The sequence below is a fragment of the Populus euphratica genome, unplaced genomic scaffold (assembly GCF_000495115.2).
Source record: "Populus euphratica unplaced genomic scaffold, PopEup_1.0 scaffold65.1, whole genome shotgun sequence".
NCBI classification, from domain to species: Eukaryota; Viridiplantae; Streptophyta; class Magnoliopsida; order Malpighiales; family Salicaceae; genus Populus; species Populus euphratica.
Window position 1 is genome coordinate 682,538 of NW_011499943.1, and position 11,176 is coordinate 693,713.

General features: G+C 29.9%; 1 protein-coding gene across 2 annotated transcripts; it reads left to right on the forward strand.

Annotated features, from left to right (window-relative positions):
- Window positions 1–4,888: 4,888 nt before the first annotated feature.
- LOC105137264 (probable serine/threonine-protein kinase At4g35230) lies at window positions 4,889–10,895 on the forward strand. 2 transcript variants are annotated; one of them, XM_011042960.1, is made up of 9 exons: window positions 4,889–5,486; window positions 5,573–5,708; window positions 6,429–6,562; window positions 6,747–6,852; window positions 8,340–8,425; window positions 9,075–9,263; window positions 9,645–9,833; window positions 9,918–10,031; window positions 10,427–10,895. In XM_011042960.1, exons 1-9 carry the CDS (start codon window positions 5,091–5,093, stop codon window positions 10,673–10,675), a joined length of 1,599 nt encoding a protein of 532 aa, XP_011041262.1. In that variant the 5' UTR covers window positions 4,889–5,090; the 3' UTR covers window positions 10,676–10,895. The 2 variants fall into 2 exon arrangements, with proteins under 2 accessions (XP_011041262.1, XP_011041263.1); XM_011042961.1 differs by having other exon boundaries at window positions 9,645–9,809.
- The last annotated feature ends 281 nt before the right edge of the window (window positions 10,896–11,176 follow it).

Below are 11,176 nucleotides of genomic sequence, written 5' to 3' on the forward strand. Positions count from 1 at the left end.
TTAAATTCATCAATCAATCCTTTCATTTATGTGATAGGCCTGCATTTAAAATGAACATTTACCATAAATTAAAGGTATCTTATATTATTAGATACGTTATTATAAAACATGTTTTAGTTAAGGAGTTATTGATACTTCGAGAGCAAAATAATGATATAAAACCTTGATAAAAATGCACTTTTAAATACTAATCAGGAGGCGTGTTAAAAGCTTAGATAAAAAATAGTTCGGTTAAGATTTTATCAATATTTTTTTATTAGTTTTATATAAAAATAAATTTATAATTTTTTATTGAGTTATTATAATGTAATTTTCAATCTGATCATTATATTAAGCTAAAATTTTATGAGAGATCTTAAAATATATTGAATAAAATCTTGTTAAATTTTTATGATAAACGAAACTTGGTAGTGTTTTAAAAAAACCATGAAATAAAAACAAAGCAATTCATTAATGGTAAAATGGTTATTTATCATTAAAAAAATAAAACAAATAAGCTCTTCCTTCATTTTATACGTTGCCGAAACAAATAAGCTCTTCCTTCATTTTATACATTGCCGACTAAGACTGTGTTTGGTAGTGTGGTAGCGGTTGTTTTTTAAATAACTTTTTCATGCCGAAATGCATGTTAATGATGTATTTTTATTTTTTAAAAATTATTTTTAACATCAGCACATTAAAACGATCCAAAACATACAAACCATGTTAAATTTTAACAAAAATAAAAAAATAATTTTTTTTTGAATTTTTTGGGAACGCAAGTTCAATTGCGTTCCCAAACAGTCCCTGAGCAAAAACAAGATAGAAAAATAAAAAAGACGATAGAGAAAAGTAAAGAAAAAATATAAAAAAAATGAGAGAATAATTTTGTAAACTTACAAAGTACAACTTATAAAACACTGACCCAAGGAAGAATTAAGTGAAGAAATTATGAAACGAGAAAGGGAAAAAAATTAATTATCTTGTTTTTCTGTTAACATGATATTGTTATTTTATCAAAGTCAAGAAGTTGTTATAATATTAATTTAGATTTGATTATAGATTAATTATATTCCACAAAACATTGAAGGATATAACTTCAATAGTGGATTTATTTTTACTTTCATTTTAATTTTATATACTTTCAAATTTATTTTTTAATATGTTGGGTGATGTATTTGAATTAAAACTTTAATATTAACTTTAAAAATTTATATATATGAGTTAATAATTGATTTTAAAAAATTATATATTTATTTAATAGCCCAGGACAAGAAAAATTCCAAACTCCACCCTTGCTCACATTTTTTTTAAAAAAAAGATTAGTCTCGTTTAGTATTTATATTTGCCTCTCTAAACAATTATGCTTGTTGAGGATCAAATTTATGTTCGTATCCTTGCAGTGACATAGCGATATCTTAATTGTTAGACCAGTGTTTTATTGGTAATTTATAGGATATTTGAGAAAAAAATTGATATTGTTTTTTAAAATATATAAAAATAATATTTTTTTAAAAAAATTACTTTAAATATTACTATATCCAAATATTTAAATTTTTTTTTTAAAAAAAACAAAAGTTCAAGAGAGCGTATGGTAATCAAAGTCTGCAACCAATGTTTTTTTTATTAAAAAAATAGAATACAGAACATATTTAATGAGAAAAATTGTCTTATGACTTAATTGCTTGTATTAAAAATGTACGAGGATACAGTAAAATAGTAATTAAAATACAAAAAGATATCTTGTCTCGAGCGAGCACACGTTGTCAATTGATGGCGTATTGATAAAGGGCAGTCATGTCTCCGTCAAAAACAGTGTGTTACGCAACAAATAATAATAATAATAAAAAAGCAGAGAGAGTATTTTATTTTACTTCTTGTTGCTTTTTGGTTCTCTTTTAGTATAATTATAATTGTTTTTAAAAATATTTTTTATAATAAAATAATTTTTTTATTTTAAAAAATTAATTTTGAGATTAGGATAGCAAAACAATTTAAAATATAAAAATTTATTTTTTAGTAAAAAAATTTAATAATTTAAAAAATACAAATACAACTGCAATTTTAATTGTTGCATTCAAAGCACCACATGATTTATTAATAATAAAATAAAAAAAACATATAATTTAATTAGTTAAATTTTAAATTTATTTTTAAATTTAAGTTTTCTCAAGAATACTAAAAACTTATATAATAATTAATTTTAAAATTCTTGTAATTAATTAAAATATATACAATTTGATGTAGACATCACATTAATAATTAAAAAAATCTCCTATTATTATCCTTTGAACTCTTAGTTGAAAATTTTACGTTATTTTTTACTATGTTAACCCTTTTACTTCCATTTTTGAAACTTTATAATCGTTCCTTTCAATTCCTATCACGAAAGTCTATCAGTTAGATTAATGTTATTATCAATTACTGTCTATTCTGAAATAAGATTCTTGTGTATTGATATAATAACTCTTTATTTTTTGTTTTATTTAAAGAAACCATCAAAAATAAAATTTATTAAATCAGGCTGACCTAATAATTCTCATACTAAGTTAATGTAACATAGATACTTAATAATAGCTAATCCATTCACTTTATACTTTATTTTATTAGTTAAGTCTGATTTATTATGGAAGAGTTAATTTGATTAAATTCATGTTATAAAAAAAATACATGATAATTTTGAAAATAAATATATGTTGATCTATTACAGGTTAATGATGGATTATTTAAGAGATGTTTGGAGAGGAATGGAAAGGTTAAGATTTTCAAAAATTAAATAAAAGGGTTATTATTGTCAAAATAAAAAAAGAGTTGAACCTATTCTAAAGTATGATTATAATTGTTGTTTAAAGTATTTTTATATTAAAATATATTAAAATTATTTTTTTATTTTTAAAAAATTATTTTTAAAAACACTACATCAAGATTATTCAAAATATATAAAAAATTATTTTTTAAAAAACACAAATATAACTATATCTCCAAATGCTTATATAATTAAAAAATTAAAAGCATAAGAACATGAGTTGATTTTTTATTCAAAGTGATTGGTTTGATTATGTAAAAAAATTAAATGATTTTGGCCTATCCAATTACGGCTGTGATTGTATCGATTTTTTTTTATGATTTTTTTTTTATTTTAATATATTATTGTGAAAAATAAATTTTAAAAAATAAAATAAATTTTATCTTAATAAATTAAAAAAATAAAAAAATAAAATTCATCAACCTTCAAATCACGAAGGTGATACGGCCACAGGTGAGGCATCGAATCAATCTCTATAGAGAAAAAATGCAATGGGAGATTTGGAGATGGCTTTAAACTTTAAAGATGCTCATCTCGAGAGGGGCTGACTTGGGAATTTTGATAACTTCTTGTACTAAGAGGATGTTAATTTACAATAATCTCGATTTAAAAATAAAAAAATAAAACTGCGAAGGTCGTTTGTGAGATGCCCTTTAAAGAAGCAAGAATATTTTTATTCGTTCAAGAGAATAATTTTTCCGTCAATAATAAATAAACAATATATTAAGAAAATATATAGAAGTAAATAAAGAATCAAACAAGGAATGATTCTATCCATTTAATAAAATATAATGTTTCCCAATACATGCTAAAATATTAATTCGCAGTCCATTATTCCCATTATTTTTTTTTATATAAAAAAGTATACATTATTTAAATCTCAGTCACATTGTGTGGGATGCGTTATTATCTAGGAAACCACTTTCAAATAACACATGGATGAGTGATATGAGAAGATCAGTAGCATTTCTATGAGTTTTTTTAATTCAACTGGATAATATATTGATTTGATGAAATTTATATCACTCGAATAAATTTGTAATAATTTAGCTATCCTGATGAAACATGGACCAAATAATTGGGTTGATATCAAGAAAAAAAATAATGTTATTTTAATAAAAATAACTAATAAAAAAATAATTTCGTTCACTAACTCATGGGTTTATCAAATAAAATATAAAAAACCCATCTTTTTGGATAGGTTTGGATTAATATTCTTTAGCTTTGGGTTAAAAAATCATATCTATTTTTTTTAATTTTATATTGAATCGAACAAGAAATATAACTTGATTAATTTAAAAATTTAAATTATATGGCTATCTTAATTAAACCCAACCAAAGCAATATCATTTAAAAAAAAAAATCATATCATTTGAACACCAGTGATATTTTTATCAACAATTCATAATTCAATGATTAAATAATGAATATTTTATTTGAATTAATTCTTGAATAAAAAAAATGTAGTAATGGACTTAATGGTCATTGAAGATTCATTCAAAAAAGATGGGCTTCAATACAAGATAATACTGTAGATAGACTTATTAATAGTAATTATACATATAAATAACTCACAATAAATATTCGGTGCTGTTATAAAAAATAATTTTTAAAAATATATTTAATTATAAATATAGTAAAATATTAATTTTTTATTTTTATTTTTAATATTAGTACAAAAAATTATAAAAAATAATTAAAAATATTAATTTAATATATTTTAGACAAAATGTTTTTTTGAAAGCATTTAAAAAAGACGAGTTGAAACTAGAAAAACAACTGTAGCATAAACATTGAAGAAAGAACAAAAGGATATATATATATATATATATATCACGAATCAAAATATCGCGACAAATTACGAGTGATGCTGTTTTATTTTCTTATAAAGACAAAATTACCCTTTCATCACGTAAAAGGACACCTCAATAATAGAAAGCAAAGGCAGAGAGAGAAGTTTTTTTAATAAAAAAAATCAATGAGAATTAAATGAAGGCTCTCTTTCTGTGTTAAGATGCCCTCTGAAGTTTTTAATATATCAACACTTAATATAAAAAGATTTTAAAAAATTATTTAATATATTTTCAAATAAAAATCTATTTTAAAAAACACATTAATCACATTACCAAAAAGCCCCTAAAGCTGGTGCTGCTGCATCTGCTCTTCTGCTTCACTATCTCTCCCTCCCTCTCCCTCTCCCTCTCACTCTCTGTCACTTCCCACACGAGTGCATAGCCAGGCAGTCGCTGTTTCCATTCTTTTCCTGTTCTTTTTATGGTATCGAGTTAACTGGGGCTGAGCTATTATGGGTTGTTGCCAATCTTCTTTTTTAAAACCACGGTTCTCCGATGATAATAAAAACAATCGACGAGAGCAAGAACAACTTCGGGAAAATCAACAGCAGCAGCAACATGTCCGAACTAAACATTCTCCACAGCCAACAAACGGAACGGAAAAAAGCGGTGTTCTAGGTGGAGGTGGAGGTGGTGGCGTGCCGTCTTTCACGGAGTTCTCGTTTGCTGACCTACAAGCTGCAACAAACAACTTTAGTCCCGAGTTTATCGTGTCTGAAAGCGGTGAAAAAGCGTCCAATGTTGTTTATAAAGGACGGTTACAAAATCAGAATAACAGCAATAACATAAGTTGGATCGCTGTCAAGAAGTTTACCAAACTGGCCTGGCCTGATCCTAAACAGTTCGCTGTACGTAAAGAAATTCCCTTCTCTTATTTTTATTTCTAAATTCATTCTGGGGTTTTGATTTTATTGATGGATTTTTTTTCTTGAAGGACGAGGCGTGGGGTGTTGGGAAATTGAGGCACAAAAGGTTAGCAAATTTGATTGGTTATTGTTGTGATGGAGATGAGAGGCTGTTGGTGGCTGAATACATGCCAAACGATACCCTTTCAAAGCATCTGTTTCACTGTATGTACCTTCCTGCATTATATGCATTTTTTTTTTTACATTTTTATTCACCTTTCATTTCCGTGGCTCTTTAGTTTATTAATGTTCATTGAATTTGTTTGAAATTCTAATGTAATTTTTTTGAAGTGAGTTGGATAATGTGGTAAGAAACTTGAATACCTTAAGATTAGGCTGCAATTTGCTGTAATAATAATGGGAATTTGTTCTCGGTGTAGCTAATGTGCTTGAGCTTTGTTTTTGTGTTATTGATGAGTACGTTGCGTTTTTATCACCCGAATGGATACGTGGAATATGAAACCTAATGGAAAATCATGATTGATGGTAGGGGATGGGTTTCCTTTTTCTTCTGTAGGAATATATTAAGGAATTGTTTGTGTTTGAGGCAATGATGCAGCTAATGGCATTTTGATCATGCAAGATGATTCCTGCATGGATACCTCAAATTAATTGTGAGGTGAAAGGAATTTAGATTAGAAACAAGGAAAAAATAAGCTGGAATTAGTTCTTACTCATAAACTACTGTGACTTGAAGGTATGAGCTGGGAGGGTTGTCAAATTTAATATCAGTCTGTAGCAACGTCTCTTGCTATTGTTTATTTGAAGCATTGGTATCTTGTAAACTGAATTGGAAAATTATTCAGAAGTCACTGGCAAATTTGTCTACCAGAATATTGCTATTTTTCTGTCCATGAATATGATTTTACTTTACTTTCTTGACAGGGGAAAATCAAACTATTGAGTGGGCCATGCGTTTGAGAGTTGCACTTTATATTACTGAAGCCTTAGATTATTGTAGTTCTGAAGGTCGTCCACTGTATCATGACTTGAACGCTTACAGGGTTCTTTTTGATGAGGTATTGTAAGTTATCTCTTTTGTGAGCTTGATGGTCTACCATAATTTAGTCTGTCAGTCCAAGATTGACAAAAAACATTTATTTGATTAGTTTAACATCTTTGGATGTTGTAAGATATTGTCCTCTGGAGGATCTATTGGGATTTATAAAAGGAGAGTGGTAATCTAGTGGATGGTTTTGGCAGAATGGAGATCCCCGGCTTTCATGTTTTGGATTGATGAAGAATAGTATGGATGGAAAGAGTTACAGCACAAATCTTGCTTATACACCTCCTGAGTACCTAAGAAATGGTAAATACTTTTACTTGTTATAAATCTACTTAGACAGTTGTAGATGTTGGTTTTTGCGACTTATGTAGTTCAGTAGTCAGTTTTCTTTCACTTCTGTGCTTACAATGTGTTATTTATGTCTTCTTTGGTGTTGGAAATCCTTGAAAACAATGGTTTGAAATGCATGATGACAATATTTTGGTTGAAAGTCATATCCTACTAGCTACACCTTGAAAAAAAAAAAAACTCGTTATGAGTTTTACAGAACCTGCAGCGTTTATCAGACAGAGGAGAAAAATCAAAGGGAATGCATGTACCAAATGTAAGAAGAGAACCATGTCTTTTCAAAATTGAATTGAATTTATTCCCAAATAAGATACAGTATCATCTTTTGTACAACCCTACAAAGCATCAAATTAGGGAATATACATTTTGAGCAAATTTATCTCCATTTTTCATGTGTGAAATTGAATTGATAACCTATAATGGTACTGAAGGTTTACATCAAATTGAAATGGAGATGTTATGCCTTAGCATTTCCCAATATCATTAGTAATGGAGATGAGGACATACTCAGACAATGCTCCTATTCTCATTAATCATTTTTTATTTCTTCCAAGCATGTAGGAGATCCCTCGAATCTTTTTTTTCTCCCATTTTTAGTAGCCTACAACAATATGATCCCAGGAGTTCAAGTCCCCACCATAATATTAAATTGCAGCCGCCTTTAATCACTCTCAATCTCTTTGTCCAAGTTTAATTTCTTCACCAAGTTTTGGTGGGATTAATAAAACATTCAGATTGCTTCTTGATAATCGGTCTTGATGCGTAGATATAAAAAATAATTTTTTTTTAAAATATTATTTTAATGTATTTTCAATTGAACAACACCTTTTAAAAATATCATGCATCACATTACTAAACACACATTAAATCTATATTTTCTAATTTGAAAATAGTTTTAAAATATTATTAAATGATTTAGACAAAAGAATACCAAAACCGTAAATAAAAAATAATTGAAAAAACATAAAATTTTATATTTCATTTTTAATCCAAATGCACATTCTAGACTTTTAATACAATACAAGATTTGCCCTAACTAGATATAACAAGATTTGCCCAATCAATTAATTTGTTCTCTCTTTAATGGATTGTATAGCTATTTATGTTCTTACTTATCCATAAGCATAGCATTTTGTGTTGATGAAAACTTCATCTCTTGAATGTGAAAAACTTAAGTAGTTAGCATCAATCTCTGGAATATAATGTAGTTAAAGTTGGCATGAACTAAAATTGTCCAAGACTTGGAAATATATCAGCCCAGTATAATGACTCGTGCCTGGCACATACTGTTCACAATCGTGCATTTTCTTTTCCAAAGAAATGCCTTGCTGAATTACTTTGTAATGCACAATAGCTCTCAATTTTTCTGCAATGCGATTCATTTTTGCTGGTATTGGTGAATGCTATCTAACTACATGCAAATAACTAAATCGAATGTCCAGGAAGGGTCACCCCAGAAAGTGTCATCTTCAGCTTTGGGACTGTCCTTTTGGATCTTCTTAGCGGAAAGCACATCCCTCCTAGTCATGTAAGTGATTCATATGGTCATTCTGCAGTGAATATCAGAATGCGTAGTTCAGCAAAATGATCTTATTATCTTATTTTTGTGGGACTCCAACATGGCTGTTCTAAATGAGATGCCATTGACTGCTCTCGAGTTTACGCATTATTGGTGAAGTAGCAGCTGGAGTCAAAATTGTTGCTCAACTTGTCCAGATAATTTTGACTGAACTCTAGTCCCAGCATTGGACTTGCTGTCTACTGTCAAAATCTTTAAATCAAGGGATAAATTCATGTCTTCAATGCTCAACTGCTTTTCCCCACCTATGAAAGAAACGAGTGTGAGATTGAGTTGCATAAGGATGTATCAGTCTCCATGTCAATACTCCATTGTTTGAACTTCGAACTTGTTTCTGTTAGTATTGCGCCCAAGCTCTCTGACCATGATAACACGTTGGTATTGCTATACTGTAACTAAATGGTTGAAGAGATAAAATGTAATTGACAGGAAATAGTGCTTTTTTAAATACAAGTAAATCTTGTAAATTTTTCTTTTGAAAATATTTTAAAGATTTATATTGTCAAATATCTTTAACAGTTGCCTGCATGGCAGACTAAGCTGTAGTTGCTGAGTGTTAGATTTGTTGTTGGAAGTTTGACTTATGTGCTCTTTGCAGGCTCTTGATATGATTCAAGGGAAGAACATTCTTCTCCTTATGGATTCTCATTTGGAGGGAAACTTCTCAACTGAAGAGGCGACTGTGGTTTTTGATCTTGCCTCACGATGCTTGCAATACGAACCAGGGGAGCGACCAAATACCAAGGATCTTGTTATGGCACTTGCACCACTGCAAAATAAACCTGATGTAAGCTGCCTACTCTGCCTCATTCCTTCAGTTTCATACATTTATCTTGTTGTGCAGTAATCAGATAATACTTGGGATCAAAATATAGTTGCTAGTGAAAATCTTGAATGACTAGATTGCTTGCCATAATAGAGCCCTGCTTATCTATTGATATCTAGGCATTAAAAAAATATTTTTTGTCTTGGCTGTTACCTTTCTCAATAAATTCCCACCCCCCACCCCCACCAAAGGAGGGGGTTGTATTTTCTGTTGCTATTCAGAGGTTTGCTGTTCTTCCCAGACAATGCATTTAGGCAGCTTTTGAGTAGTTTTGAAATGTAGATGGGTTGTATTCGTGTGTAAGACATGTACAATTTTGGAATCATAAATCTTTGTTTCCAGGTTCTGTCCTATGTGATGCTGGGAATTCCAAAGCATGAAGAAGCACCTCCTACCCCACAGCACCCCCTGTCTCCAATGGGTAATGCGTGTTCACGGATGGATCTCACAGCTATCCATCAGATATTGGTAATGACACGCTACAAGGACGATGAACGAAGCAGCGAGGTAATTAAACTGTACAGAAGCAAGGTAATTAAACTGTACAAAAATTACTTCTCATGATGTCCATTTCTATTTCTGATGAAATTTTCCATTTTACACGTATGTGCTCAGTTATCTTTCCAAGAGTGGACACAACAAACGAGAGATACGTTGGAGGCCAGAAAGCGTGGAGATGTAGCATTTAATGAAAGAGATTTTAAAACTGCTGTAGAATGCTATTCTCAGGTGTGTTCTCTTTATCTGTAGATGAGAAAATGGCTTTCCTTTTATTTGTTTTAATGTTCTCTATGTAATAGTCTTTTAGCTGTTGATAATAAGTTAAGAGACAACTAGTTACTGGGATACTTTGGCTCAATGCGTCCTGGTATTTACAAATGGCGGGTTGTGATGCTTTGGCTTAGGGTGGTAAAGCCTGGGTGAGTTGATGTAACAGACTAATAATTTGCCGGCAACATAGTGCCTGTTCGTTATCAACTACGAACTGTGGGATATGCTTGGATTAGTTTGATTACACGAGTCTGTTTTTACAGACTTCATTGTCCATGCCTTCCTACCACCTCATCTTTGAAAGTGTACGTGCTTCTGTATGTTGCTCACTTACATCATGCTTGCTTGTGCAGTTCATAGATGCTGGAACAATGGTATCTCCAACTGTTTATGCACGGCGTAGTCTTTGCCATCTCCTATGTGATCAACCTGATGCTGCTCTCCGAGATGCAATGCAAGCACAATGTGTCTACCCTGACTGGTCTACAGCATTTTACATGCAAGCCGTTGCCCTTGCCAAGCTTGACATGCACAAGGATGCTGCCGACATGTTGAATGAGGCTGCTACCCTAGAAGAAAAAGAGCAACGGAGTGGAAGATGATCTCGAGAAACGACTCTGTATTACTCTTCTGTAATCTGATCTGTTATTGTGGTTGTTGTATCAAATAGTGGGTTTGATGTAGAATTGGGAATCAGAAGTGTTTTGGCCCGAGGTGTACCATAGTGGTGGGGTTAAGGTATGACACGATTAAAAGATTGATATATTCTCTCAAGTGTAGGAGTGTCGAAGTAATAAATAACTCGACAAGACAGGAGTCGAACCACAGAAATGTTAATTGTATAAATTATAGATAATAATAATACAACAACAACTATAATAACAATAATAATAATAGTAATAATAACAATAATAATAATAGAAAAAGAAAAAGTTGATGAAAACTTTGAGATAAAAAATTAATATAAGGATTAAACAATGATAACATTAAATGTCAAGGTTAAATGATCCACTAATGATATATCAAATAAAAAAAAGGATCCACTAATGATATATCAAATAAATATAGTATAAACTCTTATTATTCAATTGGAAACCACACAC